This window comes from Miscanthus floridulus, chromosome 6 (genome assembly GCF_019320115.1).
Source record: "Miscanthus floridulus cultivar M001 chromosome 6, ASM1932011v1, whole genome shotgun sequence".
NCBI classification, from domain to species: domain Eukaryota; kingdom Viridiplantae; phylum Streptophyta; class Magnoliopsida; order Poales; family Poaceae; genus Miscanthus; species Miscanthus floridulus.
Genome location: NC_089585.1, coordinates 103,452,997 through 103,473,110, shown reverse-complemented (window position 1 = coordinate 103,473,110; position 20,114 = coordinate 103,452,997). Strand labels below are relative to the sequence as shown.

The window sequence follows — 20,114 nt, the reverse complement described above, 5'->3', positions numbered from 1 at the left end:
ATTCTTTTTATCAAATGGATAATCTTAAGTTCATACACTCAATAGTATGCTAACATAACATTTCTCTTAGAATTTAATTAAGTTGTACCCTAAACTTAGCATGCTAGGCACTGCTCAGAATGTTTGACAGTGGGTGCATGCTATTATTACAGGCTCTGCTAGTAGCTGAACGAGAGGAGAATGATGTAACGAAGAAAGCGCATGCTAATGCTTTAGAAACAAATGAAGAGTTAAATAAGAAAGTCAGTGATGCAGATGAAAAGATCAAACAATTTAGTGATACTGTACAGAGGTTTGTTGCTTAATTACCTGAACTCCATGACATTATTTCTTGACTCTTATACAGAGCTGGTCCACATGCATTTCGTATTCAGGTTCTAGCAGTGTTGGAATGGAAATTGTTATAGCAGCGGATTAGCAGTCAAACATATCCATTATCCTAGTGGAGTCCAAAATTAGTTTGCTGCCAAAATGAGATTTGAACTTAGAACTGTCTTGAATTGGGAAAAAAAAATCTTCTTACCTATGTTGAAGGGATGTTCCCTTGTCATTGTTGTTTAAGGAGCCATGATTATAGATTCATATATAATTCAACGTACATGCCCATGCATAGAATGGTACAAGCACATAAATTTCCCTGTTCATATATTATTTCACGTGGCAGTTGAATTTTATTTGCAAGATACACAATTTATTCATTTGGGACCAAGAATTGAACCAATCTGACTGTTGCAGGTCTAGAATTTTATTTGCAAGGGTACTACACAATGTATGTTGTGATTTGAAACGATTGGGGTCTTGTTAATTTAAACAACTGAGAGGTTGTATTGCCTTTCCTAGATTCACTCTGTAGGTTCCAATTGTTCCGGAAGTTGTCACAGTTTCTGAATCTGATTCTGATAGGTGGTAAAGTTCTGCATTTTAGGCATTACTCTGATAATTCAAAGTTTCCTTTTCTGTATCGGCACAGACTAGAAGGGACTGTAAGAGAACACGAGGCCCTTTTGCTAACCGAAAGACAACAAAATGAAGCAGCTAATGCTGCACTTGCTGAATCTCAAGCAAGAAATGAAGCATTGGTAAGCAAGCTAGAAGATGCTGTGAAACAAAATGATCTCCTCCATGAAGCTGCTCAAAGGTTAGTGTTTATTCCAGAAAGTAATGTGGCCAACTCTGCAAATTGTAGCATCATCAATAATCCCTAATTTGCATATTTATAATGTCATAGCTATTTTTTAGGAACAAATAATGGCCCAATAACACAGTGACATTAGCTGTACAGATTTAATCTTGTTTCTTTTCATCCTTCTATATGTGTTCCATATAGTTTGCATCTTCTTGTTGAATGCAGATTCGAAGAAGCTATGAAAAATTTGGAATCTTCACTGACATTTGAGAAGCAACGACATGAGGCAAATTTGATAGAATTAGTTGATGCACGAGAAAAAATTGAAGAACTTCAAAGAGAAGTTGGGGACACTGATGAAAAATCCACCCTACTTCAGACTACTATACAAAGGTTTTTCTTTTCTTCCCTTTTGCAAGAGTTCTAACCTCCTGTGATAATGCATTGAGTTTTTTTTAGCAAATTTGTTATGTGATGTTTCCTTTGAAACTATATATTTAATATTTTAATAAAACTCTGCTAATTCCTTTTTACCTTTGTGGGGACGCATCAAGAGAGCATGCTGTAAGAAAATAATATCAAGAAAATAGAAAAGATACATTTTGAGTCAATAAACTAAAAATATACAATGTATGGATCTATTTGCATGGAGAAGGGGAAGGGATTAACCCCTCACTTTTTGTGAGACTAATAGTTGTTTCTTTCTTTGATGGGTGGACATAGCCTTGAAGAAAGGTTAAGAGAGAAGGATGCTCTATGGACAACAGAGAGACTAGAAAGTGAAGCAACTAAGAAATCTCTCAATGAATCTGAGGATAGAAACCAGGACTTACTAATGAAAATTGAAGTTGCTGAGAAAGACATTGCTCACTTCCAAGAAACTGTCCAAAGGTCTGTTGCTTAATGTTTAACTTGCCCTATTTTTATGCTTGAGGGCGGTTCATTTCTGTTTTGTTTCCTTATTCTGCAGTCATGATCTTGCTATTAATAAATCAATCTACATGTCACTGGTCTCTTAGCTTATCCTTTGTTCCCCATTGGTTTAGACATGAAGAAAATATGGCAGCACTGGAAACTTCGTTGAGATCTGAAAGGCAGCAAAATGATGCAATCATGAAACAGCTAGCTGAATCTCGGGGGGAAATAGGAGAGCTGCAAAGGAAGCTTGAAGATGCTTATGCCAGAAATGGGCTTCTTCAAGATTCTTTACAGAGGTTCCATTCTTACCTTAAATCTATACCCAGTGTGATGTCTCAGTTGCCTAGTTATCCTTCTGTCAAAATCACACATCATGTTAGTGAACTCATATGGATAAGCACTTTGTCCTGTAAGTCTATCTTTCTTTTCCAAGAAAAACATTTTGCTAAATAATTTTAAGAAAAATCAAGAAATAAGTACAGCAGTTACAAAAATATTATGAGAGAGTTAGATAGAGTGATGAAGAATAACCTAAAAAGGGAAGATATTGAACATGGTTAAATTTGCTATGTTGCATGCTCGATTAGATTATCACACACAACATTTTTTTCCACACCGGTAAAACCAAATTTCATTACCATGGCAACAAAATCACAGATTGTAATCAGTTCAGAACCATAGACCAAACGTAAACGAAACTAACATTATCACACAGAACATGATTACCTTAGTAGCTACTAGCCAGCTAGTTGTCAGAAAAGAAACTAGCTTGTGTGTTTTTTCTTTCTCACTCTTGGATGCTTGTTGCATGGCGCTTTTCATGTCTCACCTGTACAGGTTTTGTCTTCCTTTCCTGTAACTCTCTTTCTCTTCTTTCTTTTTATAATAATAAAATAAATTGCACAGTAGGGGAGGCCCGTACTGTATCATTAGTTTTTAAATTAGAATTGATTGCAGTCTCCAGAAGATAAGCGTCATGTGCGTCTCTCCACTCCCCGCGTCCCTCCCGGCGCCTCTCCTCTCAACCCAACGTCGGAGCCTTCTCCAGGCCTGGCGGCCACCACCTCCACCAGCCCCACGTCGTTTCCTACTCCAGGTCCGACGGACACTTCCACGGCGTCGGGAGAAAATTTCTTCACTCTGCCTCCTCAAGTTCATACCTGTGCCACTGCTGGGCGCTCCAAGGCTCAACGGTGGTGTGAGGGCATGCCTTCCTCCGACGGCTCCTGCGGCAGCCCGCTGCCGACCTTCAAGGATGCGCTCCTCGCGGGCGGAACCTCGGCCACGGTCTTGACGGAGTCTGGCGACGCTGCTCGCCAGGTGACCTCGACTGTGCCCTTGAAGGGTGCTGCCCGCGTGAGCCCCAGAATCATGCTGTTCCCGGCAACGTGCGGCCGTCCGTCACAGCCGCGTCGCCCTGACGCTGATGGCTTCTTGGCAGTGGAAGGACGGCGAGCGCGGAAGGAACGTCGGCGTCTTCAACGCCCCGTCGACCGGTCCCTGCGGACCTCCGGGGGAGGTGCTTCAACTGTTTTCCCTATCGCATAGGGCTGCTGGCTGCCGTTCGAGCCCGCGTTGCTTTGTCTGCCGTGCTTCCGGACACCGTTCTTATGTTTGTCCGCGCCGGCGGGTCGCGGTTGCGGCCATGTCCAAGCCAACGTTGATCTAGCGCCCGTTCTCTTCGGCTGTGCCAGCCGCTCCTCGGGCCCCTCCTCCGGCGACCTCGGCTTCCTACCCCGACGAGACAGCTGGGGAGCAGGGCCGGAGGCGGCGGCGGTGTGTGCGCCGACGCCGTTCAGTAGGCAACGATGCCGGTCAGGCTCCTCCCTCCCCTTCTCGCCCCACTGATGACGGGGAGGAGGGATTCGGCGAGGCCCTTCAGCTGAGTGATGACGATCACCCTGTGACTGACGATGAGCCCCGACCCCCGAAGCCGCGGCGTGTCATCGATCGGTCTGGGAGCATCGTCCGGAGGGAGGAGGAGCTCGGCCGCGCTCTGGTCGTTTCTGTGGTCACCGAGCAACGAGAAGATCTGTCGGGCCCCATCGCAGCTACGATCGCTCGGCGGTTCGAGATGGAGGAGGCTCTGCTGACTCTGCGCCACTACGGGCTGTCGAGGTTCCTCCTAATCCTACCGAGCGAGGAGGCTACGGCAAGGGTCTACAACGGCGGCGGACCAATCATCGCCCCGTCCTTTCGTCTGCACGTCATATACTGGACCCGATTCCTATACTCAACAGCGGCATCTCTGCCGTTCGCCATCGAGGTTGAGCTGCGTGGCATCCCAGCACACGCCTGGGAGGTGTCAACGGCGGAGCAGCTCCTGGATGAATTCTGCTAGGTCAGTGATTCACATCCGGACACTGCCACCCACCGGGATGTCTTCCGAGTTGCGGCCTGGTGTTCTTGCCCTGAACGCATTCCAGCGGAGATGGATCTCGAGATCATTGAGCCATTGGTCGCTGGCAACGAAAGGCAAAGGCGCACGCTGACCTACCCCATTGAAATTACCGTGGTTCCTTTCGATCAGCCGCCGGCGACGGAAGGCCCTGCACCACCATCTCCTCCGGCCAATGATGATCAAGGGCGGCGGAGAAAGCGACAACGCTGGCGTTCTCGGCCAGCCACCTCGCCGGCGCAGGAGGTGTCGAGGAGGGCAACGGCGGCCGATGGAGCGCCTCGTGTCTCGGTGCATGCTAGGTTGGGTCCATAGGTGGTTCGCGGCGGACACGTGGCGGCAGCCCCGGACATGGCGTTGGAGCACGCCCCCGTCCTTCCGCATGTCGCATCGGAGGATGGTGCCTGCATTGATTCCTCGGAGGCTCCTTTGCCCTTGGCGGCCGCGGCGTACTCACCAGCTCCCGAGGAGGTCCATGGTGACAGCCCAGTTCCTGGGGCAGAGGTACACGCGTGGCCTGGCATAACTGCGGGCTCCTCGTCCCAAATAAACGCCTCGGAGGTTACCCACAGCGCCTCGCGCGACGCGACGCCTGGGTGCGCGATGAATACGGTGGCGGCGGCAAGGCCCCAAGAAGCTGTTAACATGTCACCTGCTGGACCTATCTATGGGGCCCAATCATCGGATGGGCTTACTCTGGAGGCTAGCCAAGAGCCTGTGCAGCATAAGGAGTCCCAGCCCATGGTCGAGGCCAGTACGTGGTCTCCCACGCTGGAGAGGATGTGGTTGAATGAGCTGTCGCAGGAACAGACAACTCCATCACGGGGCAATGCTTCGCTGCCGCTCGCAACTGATGTTGGCGCGGAGCAATGCACGCCCACTGGTGGCCCGGCGACATCAGCCTTAAGAATGCCCAATGCTTCAAGAACCTGCTCTAAAGTTTACTACAGACGACGTGCCCAAGTCGTGGTCACCGCCCCAGTGGAAACCAGTGCCATGGAGGGGACCAGCAATGATCCTTCGAAGCCGGCGACGCTAGCGCCCACATCGGCCAGACGGAGATCAAGCTTCATGGCGAAGATCACAAAAAAGACCGTGAGAATTCTCCCTACACCGCGTGCTACAAGGCCAAAGGCTCAGGTTCGCACACCTTCGGCTCCTCCACGACGAAGCCGACGGATTGCGGGTGTTGAGCCTGAACCGCCTGCTAAAATTGCAAGTTCAAGGAACAAGAAGAAGGTGATGAGGGCCTTGTACGTCATCAAGGAGAGTGAAGGTTTCAGCCAGGAAGCTCTGGATAACTATGGCAAGCTGTTTGGCCAACCACTCCCAACTTCTCGTGTCCGAGCTCTAGCTGCCCTGTTTGGATGGGCAACCCCTGAGGATGTGAATGTAGAGAGCTGATGTGTTCCTGGTCTGTACATGGTCGAGTTGTTATATTTTTCTATCAATGAATCCTTCAAATATCTTGTGTTGGAACGTGCGAGGACTTAATTCCAAGGCACGTCAAGATGCAGTACGCACTCTGGTATCCTCTTCCTGTGTTGATGTGGTTTGCATTCAAGAAACAAAAATAGAGAAGCTCTCTCGAGGAACAATTCTTGCCGCCCTTGGTTCAGACTTTACCCATTTTGTAGAGCTGCCATCGGTAGGTGCCAGTGGAGGGATTCTTGTAGCCTGGCGCAATGAGCTTGGCCCCGCTAATGCTACTCGGGCGGACAGCCACTGCATCTCTGTCCAATTCAGCCCAAGTGCAGGTCAAGAAGCATGGTGGCTCACATGTGTCTATGGACCTCAGGGGGATGACAATAAGGTGCTCTTCCTGCAGGAACTAAGGGACGTACGAGCCGCTTGTCAGGGCCCATGGATAGTGTTGGGAGATTACAATCTCATTTACAGAGATGAGGACAAAAATAATGGCAATCTAAACAGGGCTCTGATGGGAAGATTCCGTCGCCTCTAGATGGGAAGATTCCGTCGCCTCATTAATGATTTGGGTTTACAACAGCTGCCTCTACATGGGAGGAAATATACATGGTCCAATCAGCAAGATACACCAACACTGGTCAGGTTGGACAGATTTCTGTGTACAGTTGATTGGGAGCAGCTTTTCCCTAATTGTTTGCTGCAGAGCACAGCCTCTGATGGTTCGGATCATTGCCCTCTCCTTGGTCTTCATGATAACAAACCTGGGAAAGCCAGATTTCATTTTGAGGCTTATTGGACAAAATTGGAAGGGTTCCAAGAGGCAGTTGAGATCGCTTGGGTTTCTGAACCAGCTTCCTCCTGTCCTTTTGATACTCTTTCAAGGAAATTTCGTGCCACTGTTAGAGGGTTACAAAGTTGGAGTCAGAAAAAAGTTGGGCACATCAATTCACAGCTTGGGATGGCAAGAGAAATAATTCATCAACTAAAGATTGCCCAGGATGGTCGCCCCCTTTCTAACCAGGAGAAATGGCTATACAATCAATTAAGAAGGCACGCCTTGGCTCTGTCATCCTTGCAGCGAACAATTGCTAGGAGCCGCTCCCGGATCAGCTGGCTTGGTGAAGGCGATGCCAATACTGCATTGTTTCACCTGCATGCTAGACATCGAAAAAGGAAGAACTTTATTAGTAGTCTCGTCTCGGATGATGGCCTGGTTCTCACCAAGCATGAAGAAAAGGAGAAGATTGTGAATGAGTTCTATTATAATCTTCTGGGGGTAAGCGTGGACAGAGATTCTACCATCAACCTTGAGGAAGTGAATATCCCATCTCATGATCTCGCAGAGTTGGATGCCCCTTTCTCAGAAGAGGAGATTTGGAAAACAATAAGTTCGCTGCCATCAGACAAGGCTCCAGGCCCCGACGGCTTCACCGGAAAATTCTATAAAACTTGCTGGCAGATTATCAAAGTGGATATTATGACAGCAGTGTCTGCGGTTTGGAGTCGGAAAATGAGAAACTTCGAGCAGCTAAATTCAGCCTATATTACAGTCCTACCTAAGAAGGAAGATGCCACAAATATAAAGGATTTTAGACCAATAAGCTTGGTTCACTCTTTTGCAAAGCTCATCACAAAATTATTGGCCAACAGGTTAGCAGGGCGGCTGAACCAGATGGTGTCTCCAAATCAAAGTGCGTTTATCAAAGGGCGTTTCATACAAAATAATTTCATGCTTGTCCAGCAGACTGCTTGTTTCCTTCACCAGCAAAAACAAGCTCGCATTCTTCTAAAATTGGACATCACCAAGGCTTTCGATTCCGTGTCCTGGCCTTTTTTGCTGGAGATCATGAAACACTTGGGTTTTGGTCCTGTGTGGTGTGACATCATTAGTGGACTGCTAGCCTCTGCTTCCACACAGGTGCTCCTCAATGGCAGCCCGGGGGAAACAATTCTACATCGACGTGGACTTCGCCAAGGCGATCCATTGTCGCCAATGTTATTTATTTTTGGTCATGGATGGCTTATGTTATATGGTCAAGAAAGCATCTGATGAGGGATTATTGCAACCACTAGCAAGATGGGCCTTGCAGCACCGCATATCTTTGTACGCTGACGATGTGGTAATCTTCCTATGTCCTTCGGCCAATGATATAGGTATCACGCTGGATATTCTTCAACTTTTTGGAGATGCCTAGGGGTTGAGAACAAATGTGCAAAAAAGCAATGGCTTCCCCATCCAGTGTTCGGAGGAGGATAAAATCACCATACAGGAACATCTCCCCTGTCAACTATCAGATTTCCCTTGCAAATATCTAGGAGTCCCGCTTTCCTTGCGGAAACTGACAAAGCAGCAAGTTCAGCCAATCATTGATCGGATCGCTGATCGACTTCCGGGCTGGAAAGCGGATTTGCTCACAAAGTCCGGGAGAAAGATTTTGGTTCAGTTTGTGCTCACTTCCATGTTGGTATACTTGGCTATGGCAATGGATCTTCCTCCCTGGGCTCTTAAAGCAATTGATAAAATTAGAAGGGGCTTTCTTTGGAGAGGCAGAAGGGATGCGAAGGGGGGACACTGCCTGTTGGCCTGGCCTAAGGTTACTCAGCCACCAGAACTCGGAGGCCTTGGCATTTCCCAGCTGCAGCAGCTGGGATGGGCTCTCCGGATGCGTTGGTTGTGGCTGCAGAAAACTGAACCTGATAGGCCCTGGGCGGCTTTCCAGATCCAAGTGCACCCTGCGGTCAAAGCTTTCTTTAGAGTGGCCATTGTCTCAGAAGTTGGCAATGGCAAGAACACAATTTTTTGGACCGATAGGTGGCTGCATGGACAGAGCCTGGATCAATTAGTGCCTACTCTTTTTGGATCAGTCAACAACAAAGCAAGGAAAAAGACAGTGTATGAAGCCCTTACCGAGATGAAATGGGTGCAGGACATACGGGGTGCCACTACAGTACCCATGTTGATAGAATTTTTGAAGTTGTGGGACCTTCTCTCGGATTTGACTTTGCAACCTGAAGTAGATGATGCTCATATATGGCAATTCTCTAGTTCAGGAGTGTACTCTGCTAAATCTGCATATGAGGGATTTTTTATCGGGGCTGTACAGTTTGGGCCTTGGGAAAGAATCTGGAAGAGCTGGGCACCAGGCAAATGCAAGTTCTTCATGTGGTTAGTGGCACACAATAGGTGCTGGACTGCAGATCGTCTTGCTAAAAGAGGTTTGCCCCATCCTGAACGCTGCCCGTTCTGTGATCAAGCTGAGGAAACGATTGAACACCAATTGATCTCGTGTGTCTTCTCCCGGCAAATATGGTACAACATTCTACATAAGGTCGGCCTGCAGGACCTCTCCCCCCAGCCTGATGACAACTCCTTTGATGCATGGTGGGCAAGAACTAATTCTGGGGTTGATGACCAGACTAAAAAAGGTCTCAATTCCATCATCATTCTGGGAGCTTGGTCCATTTGGAATCATCGCAATCGCTGTGTGTTTGATGGGATTCAACCGAGCCTAAATAGTGTTCTGGTTTCAGTAAAAGATGAGTTTCTCCTGTGGAGTTTGGCCGGAGCTCGGGGAATATCCAATCTCCTTGCTCTAGAGCCAGCCAATGTGTGAGTTCCTCTCTAGTGGTCTTGGGTCAAGTTTGAATTTGAGAGAGAGGTACAATGTTAGATGTAAAAGGGTGTGTGTAGGTGTGTCGCTGTATGGGGTTTCTAAACCCACTCCTTTATTCTTCTTAATATAATGATACCTAGCTCTCCTGCGTGTTCGAGAAAAAAAAATTAGTTTTTAAATTAGATTTGGTACGTTAGAGGCTATGGTACTAACTTCTGTTCAAAGCATATAATAGCTGTTCAAAACTTCAAATGGTATGGAAAAGTTTCAGTTTTTCTCTCTCTTCCATGTGGATAAGAGCTACTCTTCATGCTGTTTTAATGTTTTCTTGCTGACCCTAGGAGCCATCTGGGATTAGAAACAAATAGACCAGAATGAAATATTACAAAGAACTAGCCAGGAACCAGTTCCATTTCTGATTTTAGTTGGCCTCTGTTCTATTCTAGCTTGCCATATCTTCCGTTTTGCATTATTTTCCTCAATGCTTTCCTGTTTCTTGTTTAAGTATAAGTTTTGGATCAAAATAAATACACCAGTGAAATAGTACTAAGAACTAGAAGTTCTGATTGTAGTTTCCTCTGTTCTTGCCATATCTCCTATTTTGCATTATTTTCCTGAAGGCTTTCTCGTTTCCATTGTTGTTCAAGTAGAAGTTTTGTGTTTGCATCATCTTGCATATGTGTTAGCATCAACATTCCTTTAAAATTAGCCCAAAGCTATCTCCGAACCAACGGGTACCACTTGTCCTGTTGGCTTTTCCACCCTTTCTTCTTGTCTCTATCCCTGTGGAGTAAAGCTTGAAACACCAGTAAAATTCTCTTTCAAAGGAACCAAAGTGAAGAATTCCAAAAAAGCTCTTAACAGCACTGAAAGAGAATTTTAAGTTGATTATGGAAGTCGAAGGCACTGCCAAAAAGATGTCAGCTATTTGGTTCCCTAATTTATGGTCATCTAGTGGCATCTTTTTTTTTTTTTTGTGTGTGTGTGTGTGTGTTGAAGAATTGCAGCATTATGATAAATTGATAACACCTGTTACCAACTGCGAAATGACGAAAATGAAGTGGCAACAAAAGAATAAGTGAGGTTCAAAAGAAACAATATATATGGCAAGGAGAATCGTAGATCCTGATAAGAAAACAAAGTTGTGAGTGATAATTGGTTTACCAGCTACTGTAAGCTTGTCAAGTTTACACTACTCATTCTTGATGACCTAGAACTACTTTTAGCTTTAACCAGAGGAGAATCAAGTTATCTTTCTTTTTTGTTAGAGGTCCCAATGTCGTTTTTAGTAATTTTTTTGTGAGGCCTTTTGAGTAGTCACATTGTATTCTTTCTAAATACGCCTTAGACTTGAAGAAGACGCTACTACAAGAGAGACTTTAATGGTAACTGAAAGGAAAGAAACTGAAGTGACGAAAAAGACACTAACTGAAGCTCTGGATCAAATTGAGGAATTAGTCAAAGAAGTTGAGTGTGCTAACCACAGTGTGCATCAGCTTCAAGATAGTATACAGAGGTACTGCAACATAGCAGTCGTTTATGGTACCTAATTTTATTTCTTAGATTTTTACCATTTTTGTCCATGAACGTAGACTGGAACAAACTGCAGTTTCAAGAGAAGCAACTTTACTAACAGAGCGTCAGGAAAAAGATGCAACATCAAAAGCATTAGCAGAGGCACAAGGGAGGATCGAAGGTTTACTGAAGGAAATTTATTCTGCTAATAGAAAAACCGATCAACTTCAAAGTACTATAGAAAGGTTTGTTGTTTTTATTACCAGAAAATCACTTACGTACCCTGTGTTTACCTCCATTTGCAAACATCCTGTTGAATGGGGGCTCATTACAGCTATCGAGTGCTCATGTACTCTCGTAATCTTCCTCATTTTCAACTTTGATAGTGCTGTCAGTGGCTGTCCTAATTTGGAGTAGATGCTGTTGCAGCTATTAGCCCATTGCCTCCGTAGAATAGTTGGAGTGGAAGAAAACTATGTGAATAAGATGATGATACCATGACTCAGGACTGGTTGAGATTAAGTGGAATAGTAAATTAAGGAAGCCATGTTCACGAATTCTGTAGAACCCAATTCTTATGTCTTGACACAGGAGATGTTAAGTAATTGCTCACTTGTTGAATGGGTGTACTTGAGAATAACTTGGCATTTGATGACACCTGGCTTGATTGTCTATTTGATCATTAAATTTATGAATTGTAGCTGTTGTAATCTGATCCTGAACGTAGGTTAGAAGAGGGTGCAACAACAACGGATGCTCTTTACTTAGCTGAAAGGAAAGAGCATGATCAAACGAAGAAATCACTCTCTGAAGCTCAAGAAACAAACAAGGAGTCACTAAAAAAAATTGAGGAAGCTGAGAAAAACATAGATCAGCTTCTGGAGAATGTGGAAAGGTCCGTTTTTGTTTTGCTAACTCTATTTGGTAGTTTGGCATAACTAGCAGCTAAACTAAATTGTTGTGAACTAAACAGTACTATAAAGATCCACTCTTATCTTTTTTAACCTTCTGAGCTAACACTGGTTTCCTGAATTTCACTCAATAATATAGACTTGAAAAGGATGCAACTACAAGAGAGTCTTTACTGCTTACAACAAAGCAAAGCTATGATGACACCACAAAATTGCTGCTTGAATATCAAGCGAAAAGCCGAGAGTTAGTGCACAAAGTAGAGGGCTCAGATAGCAAAATTGTTCTGCTTGAAGATTCAGTAAAAAGGTTTAATTTCTTTTCTTACAAGTACTGTTAAATTCAAACCAACTTTACACTAAGTTTAATACTTCTCTTCTTTACACATAGACTCGAAGAAATTACTGCAGATAAAGATTCTTTATTGGCTATAGAAAGACGTGAAAACAGTGAAACCAAAAAAGAATTAGCTGATTCTCAGAAAAAGATTGTGGAATTGCTAACTGAAGTGCAAGATACCCGTGCAAATATTGCAGAACTTGAGGACTCGGTTAGGAGGTCTGTAACTTCTCCTTATAGGGATGAGTCATCCTTGTCTATTCTGACTTCAGTTCACTAACCTTATTTTATCTTCAATTGCATAACACGACGATGTGTTCCAATCCATGTGCATAGACTCGAAGGAAATTTGGCAGTAACTGAAGCTTTATTGCTAACTGAAAAGGAACAGAATGCTTCCACCTTAAAATTACTTGCAGAATCACAATTGAGAATCGAAGAATTAATAAAAAAAGTTGAAGGTTCAGATAGAAAATCTGATAGCCTTCAGGATACAATAACAAGGTCAGATTGCTTTCTTTCTTTCCCCTGTTTTCTTGGGTAGTTTGAAGAATTTTCCACTTTGTTCATGCCTCAGTAAGATCACAGAATGGCAAATCTTCAAATGGTATCCATAAGAGTGGAAAAAACAACAATTTCACCCCTTTTTTTCTAATTGTAATGGTTGGGAATCTTTAGTGCATGCATTGTTTTTCTGTGGTCATCCTCGTATTTCTTTTGTATAGTTGAGATATATACCCCAGCTAAACATCGATCTTTGTCAATTTATGACTTAGTAGTGATTTTTTCCCCTTTCCCATTCAGACTTGAACAAGATGCCACTGCCAAAGAGGCCATATTGCTTACAGAAAAGCAGGCACACGAGGCAACAAGGAAGACTCTCACTGAAACTCAGGAAAAGAGTGAAGAACTTCTGAAGAAAATTCATGATAATGATAAACATATTCTTCAGCTTCAGTTTACTATACAGAGGTCATTATTGTTCCTAGGTTTACTTATTCCAACGTATGAACTTACGCTAGATTGCAGATAGTCAAATTAGCACCTGATTTTTTTTGTCTAGGGCACTAATTATTTGCAGAACAGTTCCCATCCCTCAAATACTTGACATATAAAGTCTTATTTTCTTTTACAAAAACAGGCTTGAGGAAACTACAGTTGCAAATGAGAATTTGCTGTTGAGGGAGAGGGAGCAGAATGACATAACAACAAAAGCACACAATGAAAGTCAAGAAAAATATGAAGAATTACTAACCAAATTTAGTGATGTTGACAGGAAAATCGACCTTCTTCAAGGTACCATAGAAAGGTATGTGATCTGCCTTTTCTTATTGGGGTCTAGTCGGTGCTTGCATGTCATGGCAATGCATATAGTTATGAGACTCTAATGCTTCATTCCATTCCTTCAATTCAGACTTGGAGAAAATACAACAACAAAGGATTCTCTGTTGCTATCAGAGAGACATGAAAAGGAGGCTATTAAGAAAGCACTTACTGAGGCTGAAGAGAAAAATGAAGAGTTACTGATGAAAGTTGAAGATGCTAATGAAAAAATAGGACACCTTCAAACTACGATAAATACGTGTGTACCTTCTCTGATGCTTTGTCAATGGTTTATCCATACTCATTCAGAAGGTGGGGGTGGGGGTATGTGTGCGTTTTTTTGAGGAAACTGGGGTATGTGTGCGCTGAGGGGTCGGGGTGGGGACTGTAGCAATACAAAAAAATTGTACCTTGCCTAATGATTTTACAATGTTTTATACATATTCACACCTCCCATCATGTGCGCATGCGTGTTCATAAGCCCATCATTTGCTATATTGAATTATAAAATTGTTCCTGAATAAAACAGGCTTGAAGATAATGTAGCTGCAAAAGATGTTTCTTTAGAAGCTGCAATGAAGGAAAATGACGAAATCAGGAAATCTCTTAGTGAAGCTCAAGAGAGAAATGATGAATTACTCAAGAAAATTAGTGATAGTGAATACAGGATCCATTTACTTCAAGACACGGTACAAAAGTAAGTATCGCCATTCTCTACTTATCTTTCTGAAATTGCCAATATATGCTGATATTATTGTTTTGAAATCTAATACTTTCTTCACTGAAACAGGCTTCAAGTAGATGCAATATCAAGATTGTCTTCTTTTGTAATGGAAAAACAAGAAAGTGATGCTGCAAAGAGAGCTGTTACTGAAGCTCATGAAAGAAATGAAGATTTACTGAAGAGGAATGAGGACCTCCTCAAGAGGAATGATAATTTGATTAAGAAAATTGAAGACTCTAGTAAAATTGTCACTCAACTTCAGGAAGCTCTACAAAGGTGTGCACTTGCATACTTCATGTTCCATTATCTCAAATAGATGTATCAGGTACTTCTGTATGTCACTACAAACTCCAACCAAATAATTGTTACCCATCCTTCAATGAACAGACTTGAAGGAAAAGCATCCAACTTAGAGGCTGAGAACCAAGTTCTTCGTCAACAAGCAACTTCAACTCCACCGTCTACTGCTAAATCTCCAGCTTCACGCTCAAAGATCTCAAGGATCCATGTAAAGTCTCCCTTTAAGAACCTTCTTTAAATATACTTTGCATAGTCATTCAACACTCAAAGTTGGAATTGATGCTGTTTTTTACAGAGAAGTCAGGAGAATGGCCATATTTTCAATGGTGACATTAGGCAAACTGAAATGAAACCCTCAACTGGCACATCAGAAGCAATAACCTCAGCAGTGAGTTTAACCATGTATATAGCTGCATAACACAAATCTGAAGGATATCTAAAAAAATGAGCTGTTAAACTATGCGTTTGAAATATGTTTATAGGCCAATGTTCCTGACTTGGGCGACCAAAAAGATTTTGAACATGGAGAAAAACTGCAAAGAATACCAAAACAGAAATATCAGGTATGGTAAATACTGTTTGTTGAATTTAACTCTTAATTTTATTGATGTATTGATAGTAATTTTATTCTTTTTGAAGCCTTCCCATCACCAGCAGCCCCAGGACGATCAGCAGTGGTTACTCACTTGTATTTCACAATATCTTGGATTTTCTGGGAGCAAACCTGTTGCAGCTCTCCTTATATACCAATGCCTTCTCCATTGGAAATCATTTGAAGCCATGAAGACGGGTGTCTTCGACAGCATTTTGCATGCTATAAACTCAGCCACAGAGGTTCCCGCCACTTAGTTTGATTCTTTATTTTTAATTATTTCATCATATTCTGTTTAAGAACCATTGCTGCTGATGGAGCACTACTTCTACTTTGGTGAAAAGAACTACATAATTTTTTTAATCGAATCTTTCAGTAATCTGAACATAGAACCACATCCATTCAACATGTAAACGAAGTAAAGATGGGTGATATTAGAGCCCACATGTGCAAAACTGAAAAGGGAAATAAGTTACATGCCAACTTTTGCAATCCCCTATTTCTCCATTTATTTTTATATTGCATACAAGACGGCATCATGCTATTGTACTAGAATTTGGCTAATTGTCCTTTTTATTTTCTTCCCTTAAAGGCTCAAAATGACATGAGGACATTAGCGTATTGGTTGTGCAACTTATCTACATTAACAGTTCTCCTTCAACGGTCATTCAAAACTACTAGGACGGCAATCTCAACTCCGCAAAGGAGAAGATTTTTGTCGGAGAGGATCTTTCATGGAAATCAAACTTCAAACGCTGGGCTTGCTTATCTCAGTGGTCAATCAGTTGTTGGATCTGTTGGATTGCCCCAAGTTGAAGCAAAATATCCTGCTTTGCTATTCAAACAGCAGCTCGTGGATCTAATTGAAAAGGTTTATGGCATGATAAGTGACAGCGTGAAGAAGGAGCTAAACCCTTTGCTTGAATTGTGTATACAGGTACTGCTACCTGAAGAATGAATATTGGTTCAAACTTTTTGCCCCCATTGAACGATGTCTAAACACAACACTTGTCAGGATCCACGAACTTCTCACTCAAGTAGCGCAAAAGGCAATCTTAATGGCATGGGTCAACAGAACCAACTCACACATTGGCTGGGCATAGTGAAAATCCTCACTAGCTACTTGGATGTACTGAGGGCAAATCACGTAAATGCTAAACTATTATTGACCTGTCCCCTGTGGCATCCATCAGTAAAAAGTTCTGAAAGCACATGTCTTACTCTATCAAATTTGCAGGTTCCATCAATTCTGGTGCATAAACTTTTCACTCAAATATTCTCACTGATTGATGTTCAACTGTTTAACCGGTAAACATTTGTCCTTGGTATGATGTTATCTTGTGTTGATATATGTAATGTTTCTCTAAGATATTTGCTTTGAAACTAGATTACTTTTGCGGCGTGAGTGCTGTTCTTTTAGTAACGGGGAATATGTCAGAGCTGGACTAGCTGAACTAAAACATTGGTCCGACAATGCTACAAGAGAGGTTGATTACATACCTGTTTTGCGATGGTTGTCCCCAAATGCCATTGGCTTATATGTTGTTTCACACAGTTTGTAGGTTCAGCGTGGGAGGCATTGAGGCATATTAGACAAGCTGTCGATTTCCTGGTGCGGCAACACTTACTTTAGTACTACCTCCAGTCACTAAAATATGACATTTCAGACACAAAAATAGGTGAATATATTTCAGTTGATAATTTTCTAATCATAAATACGTTGATCCCTGCTACTCTTTTATCAGGTGATTTCTCTTAAGCCAATGAGGACATTAAGAGAGATACGCACTGATGTGTGCCCTGTAAGTAGTTTTCTTGACCAAGTTTCTTCTGCTGCTTATCTTTTCTCTTATGGTTGTACTCGTATTTTTATTGTGTCTTTAGGCCCTCAGCATACAACAGCTAGAGCGAATAGTTAGTATGTACTGGGATGATGTGAATGGTACAAACACTATTTCAGCAGAGGTTAGTTGGTCAGTTTCCCTAATATAGTTTATGATCTTTAGCCACATTTGGTTTGTGTTCTTTTCCAAATGGCATCAGCTGACAAATCCAACCTATCTATCTATAGTTTACATCAAGCTTGAAATCTGCGGTACGTGAGGAATCAAATATGGCCACAAGTTTTTCTATACTGCTAGATGATGATTCCAGGTTTGTTATGTGTGAAAAATGTTATCCACATTATTTTCAAAATAAATATATTACTACTGATATTTAATGGTTTCCCTCATTGATTCCTTAATGCAGTATACCTTTTTCACTTGATGATATTACAAAGACATTGCCAGTCATTGAGGTGGCTGATGATGACTTTCTGCCTTTTGTCCATGAAAACCCAAGCTTTGCGTTTTTATTGCAAAGAGGGGAGTAGTCAATTTTTTCTCACCAGGTGACTTCACCCACCTGTGGATAAGTCAGGATTCCTGCCTAGGATGTACAGTACGCGTGATTCTTTTTTACCAGGTAGCAAGGCATTAAAGATTAGATGCTAGGTGAGCTTATAGGCTTCTGGTTTTTATTGATTTGTTTGTTGATTGTATATTTGTATTCAGGTTTTCCTTGCCATTTTTTCTCTTTGTAGTCATTTTTTGGGCGTGTATACTAGGGGCTAAAGGGCAGAAGGCCCTGCCCTGTAAGCATAGTAGCACAAGGTTTTGCTGTAGGTAGGGAAGCTGTACATGTGTTGTAAAGGATTATAAAAGGGGGGAAAGTAGCGTTATCCTGCTGATGTGTAGTGATGGTTTGTGGTTGGTGTGTTGCTTACCTTTGATCATGTATTATTAGTTCGTCATATATTATTTATTGTACTGCACACCAGTTCAATTGTAGATAACTTACACGCTGAAGACTTTGTTCTGGGATGCCAGTCTTAATGTGTAAAGTGTTACAGTACATAAATGTCATGTTTACTTCCAGATCTTCTGTAATGAACACTAAAATAATTACCGATTATTTTTGTTTTTTGTTTTTGTTCTCATATCCTGATGCGGTTTTATAGAGAATTATCTATTTGGCACTGAAACCATTTGATTTTGTTTTTGTTCTCGTCGATATCCTCCGGCTTGACCGCTTGAGCAGCTTGTCGTGCACCTTATGAGCGAGGTTCCGGCATGCTTGCACTATGTCCCTTCGCCTGCCTGATTGCCAGTGTCAAGTCAAGCTGCGATCTGCTACGTATGGCCTCGGCTTCTCTCGCGGTCTTCTGAAGAGAACGAAAACTGGCAGTCTCGAGGAGTCGCCGATTACACGTAGGCACGTAGCCGAATTCCTTCCCTGTAAAATGTGAAGAGCAAAAGCTAATGACATGTCATCATGGGGTAGCAATTCAGAATATATCGAGGACAGCAAAGATTCCGTCGTATCTACTAGCAACTTGGTTGTGAGGTTTACTGTCAGCTCCGTAGTGTTCGAATGCATCTGCATGACTGCATCTTATCAGGAATGCCATTACAGAGTACAGACAAGTGTGAGGCTATTAACTGACGGCGCAAATGCATACCTCAAAAGTTCAGCTACGCTTTCGCGGATCGCTCGCTCAAGCTGCCCCATCAAGAATTCCACTTCCACCTGCGAATTGGCAAAAGGAGCCGGTGAAGCTCGTCGGAGGCAAACAAGGCGACGACGCGCGGCGCGGGGGCGGGAAGCATACCTTGGGCCGGCTCCGGTTCTCGTGGCTCGTGGGAGAAGGCGAAGGCGGTGAGCGCGCGAACGCCCCAGGCGCGGGAGAGCCGCATCACCTCCTTCAGCGCGCGGCGCCCGGCCTCGTGCCCGGCCGCGGACGGCAGCCCGCGCGCGCGTGCCCACCACGAGTTCCCGTCCATCACCACAGCCACGTGCCGCGGCAACGACTCCGCTCGCAGCCCCGCGTCGTCCGCGTGAGGGCGCACGCGGGCCGGCCTGGCCGCCGCCAGCCGACGCCTCCTCCGCCCCTTTGTCCTCTTCTCCGGAGATTTTCATCGATTGCGGCACGTGCGAGTAACTGCGGCCACAGCCCACAGGGTATTTTCGTCTCCCTCAAAATAAACTGACAAAGTCCACACGATCAACTAATAGATGACTAGCCTAAATGGATGTCAGTGTTATTTACGGAAGAAGATTTAAACTCGGCACGATCAACTAACAGATGACTGTGTTCTAACGACCAAGGGTGGCTTGGGCCAAGAAGGCATGCGGCAACTGTTCAGAAGGCTACGGTTATGTTATGCCATTTTGCCCCAAATCCTTACTGACCGCACGTGCGACACATGGACACATGTCGACACGGGATTGGAGGCAGGCATGTGGCAACCATTGAGAAGGCAACGGTTATTCCATTTTGGCCCAAATCCTTACTGAGTGCGCGTGCGACACATGGACACATGTCGACACAGGATTGGAGGTAGGCACGACATCAGACAGCTACGTTTCTTCTTCCTCTGGGTACAGTTAGGGGAGGGAGGTCTCCGACCTTAAAGAAGGGAGCTCGGGGGAAGGGCAGCCAAGCAATTCAATCGGGGGTGAGCGAGGCGGCACCGCCGTCGTCGAGCGGGCAGGGGAAGACAACCGGTGGGTGGGATTAGCTGCGGGGGCAGCCAAGTACAAGGTTAGGGGAGGGCGGGGCGACAACGAGTGGTGGGCGGTGAGGTTGCCGACGGCCACAACAGCGGGGTAGCGGGAGAGATAGTCGATTGAGAGTAGGGAAGGGCGGGGCAAGAGCAGCTGGGGTGGGTGAGGGCGGTGAGGTAGCGAGGGCCAGGGAGTTGGTGGAGACCGGCGACGGGCAGGGCAGTTTGGGAGTTTAGGATGTCGGCCGGAGGAAGAATAAGCAGTCATTGGAGGAAGAGAGGAACCACGTGTCACGATAGAAACGAACACGTGAAGGGTCGAGATGGCGACTAGAGGGGGGTGAATAGTCTTTTCTAAAACTTAATCGCGTCGGCTAACCG

The 20,114-nt window shown here is 44.1% G+C and overlaps 1 protein-coding gene and 1 pseudogene across 3 annotated transcripts in view; one reads left to right on the top strand and one right to left on the bottom strand.

Moving 5' to 3' along the window:
• LOC136456452 (myosin-17-like) overlaps window positions 1-18,071 on the top strand; it is a 29,785-nt gene extending 11,714 nt beyond the window's left edge. Inside the window, exons 25-53 of one of the 3 annotated variants that reach the window (XM_066456330.1) lie at window positions 153-292; window positions 971-1,138; window positions 1,352-1,519; window positions 1,850-2,017; window positions 2,173-2,340; window positions 10,833-11,000; window positions 11,077-11,244; window positions 11,727-11,894; window positions 12,050-12,217; window positions 12,299-12,466; window positions 12,584-12,751; window positions 13,052-13,219; window positions 13,389-13,556; window positions 13,662-13,829; window positions 14,100-14,267; window positions 14,361-14,570; window positions 14,682-14,802; window positions 14,890-14,982; window positions 15,077-15,157; window positions 15,234-15,428; window positions 15,779-16,123; window positions 16,202-16,333; window positions 16,424-16,494; window positions 16,574-16,673; window positions 16,742-16,798; window positions 16,932-16,988; window positions 17,071-17,151; window positions 17,258-17,340; window positions 17,437-18,070. In XM_066456330.1, the coding sequence (XP_066312427.1) occupies window positions 153-292; window positions 971-1,138; window positions 1,352-1,519; window positions 1,850-2,017; window positions 2,173-2,340; window positions 10,833-11,000; window positions 11,077-11,244; window positions 11,727-11,894; window positions 12,050-12,217; window positions 12,299-12,466; window positions 12,584-12,751; window positions 13,052-13,219; window positions 13,389-13,556; window positions 13,662-13,829; window positions 14,100-14,267; window positions 14,361-14,570; window positions 14,682-14,802; window positions 14,890-14,982; window positions 15,077-15,157; window positions 15,234-15,428; window positions 15,779-16,123; window positions 16,202-16,333; window positions 16,424-16,494; window positions 16,574-16,673; window positions 16,742-16,798; window positions 16,932-16,988; window positions 17,071-17,151; window positions 17,258-17,340; window positions 17,437-17,560 (4,242 nt within the window). In that variant the 3' untranslated portion in view covers window positions 17,561-18,070. Of the gene's footprint in view, window positions 1-152; window positions 293-970; window positions 1,139-1,351; window positions 1,520-1,849; window positions 2,018-2,172; window positions 2,341-10,832; window positions 11,001-11,076; window positions 11,245-11,726; window positions 11,895-12,049; window positions 12,218-12,298; window positions 12,467-12,583; window positions 12,752-13,051; window positions 13,220-13,388; window positions 13,557-13,661; window positions 13,830-14,099; window positions 14,268-14,360; window positions 14,571-14,681; window positions 14,803-14,889; window positions 14,983-15,076; window positions 15,158-15,233; window positions 15,429-15,778; window positions 16,124-16,201; window positions 16,334-16,423; window positions 16,495-16,573; window positions 16,674-16,741; window positions 16,799-16,931; window positions 16,989-17,070; window positions 17,152-17,257; window positions 17,341-17,436 lie in introns of all 3 variants that reach the window. The other 2 variants (XM_066456332.1, XM_066456331.1) reach the window with 2 other exon arrangements.
• Window positions 18,072-18,159: 88 nt separating this feature from the next.
• Window positions 18,160-19,443, bottom strand: LOC136460948 (cis-prenyltransferase 4, chloroplastic-like; annotated as a pseudogene).
• Between the last annotated feature and the right edge of the window lie 671 nt (window positions 19,444-20,114).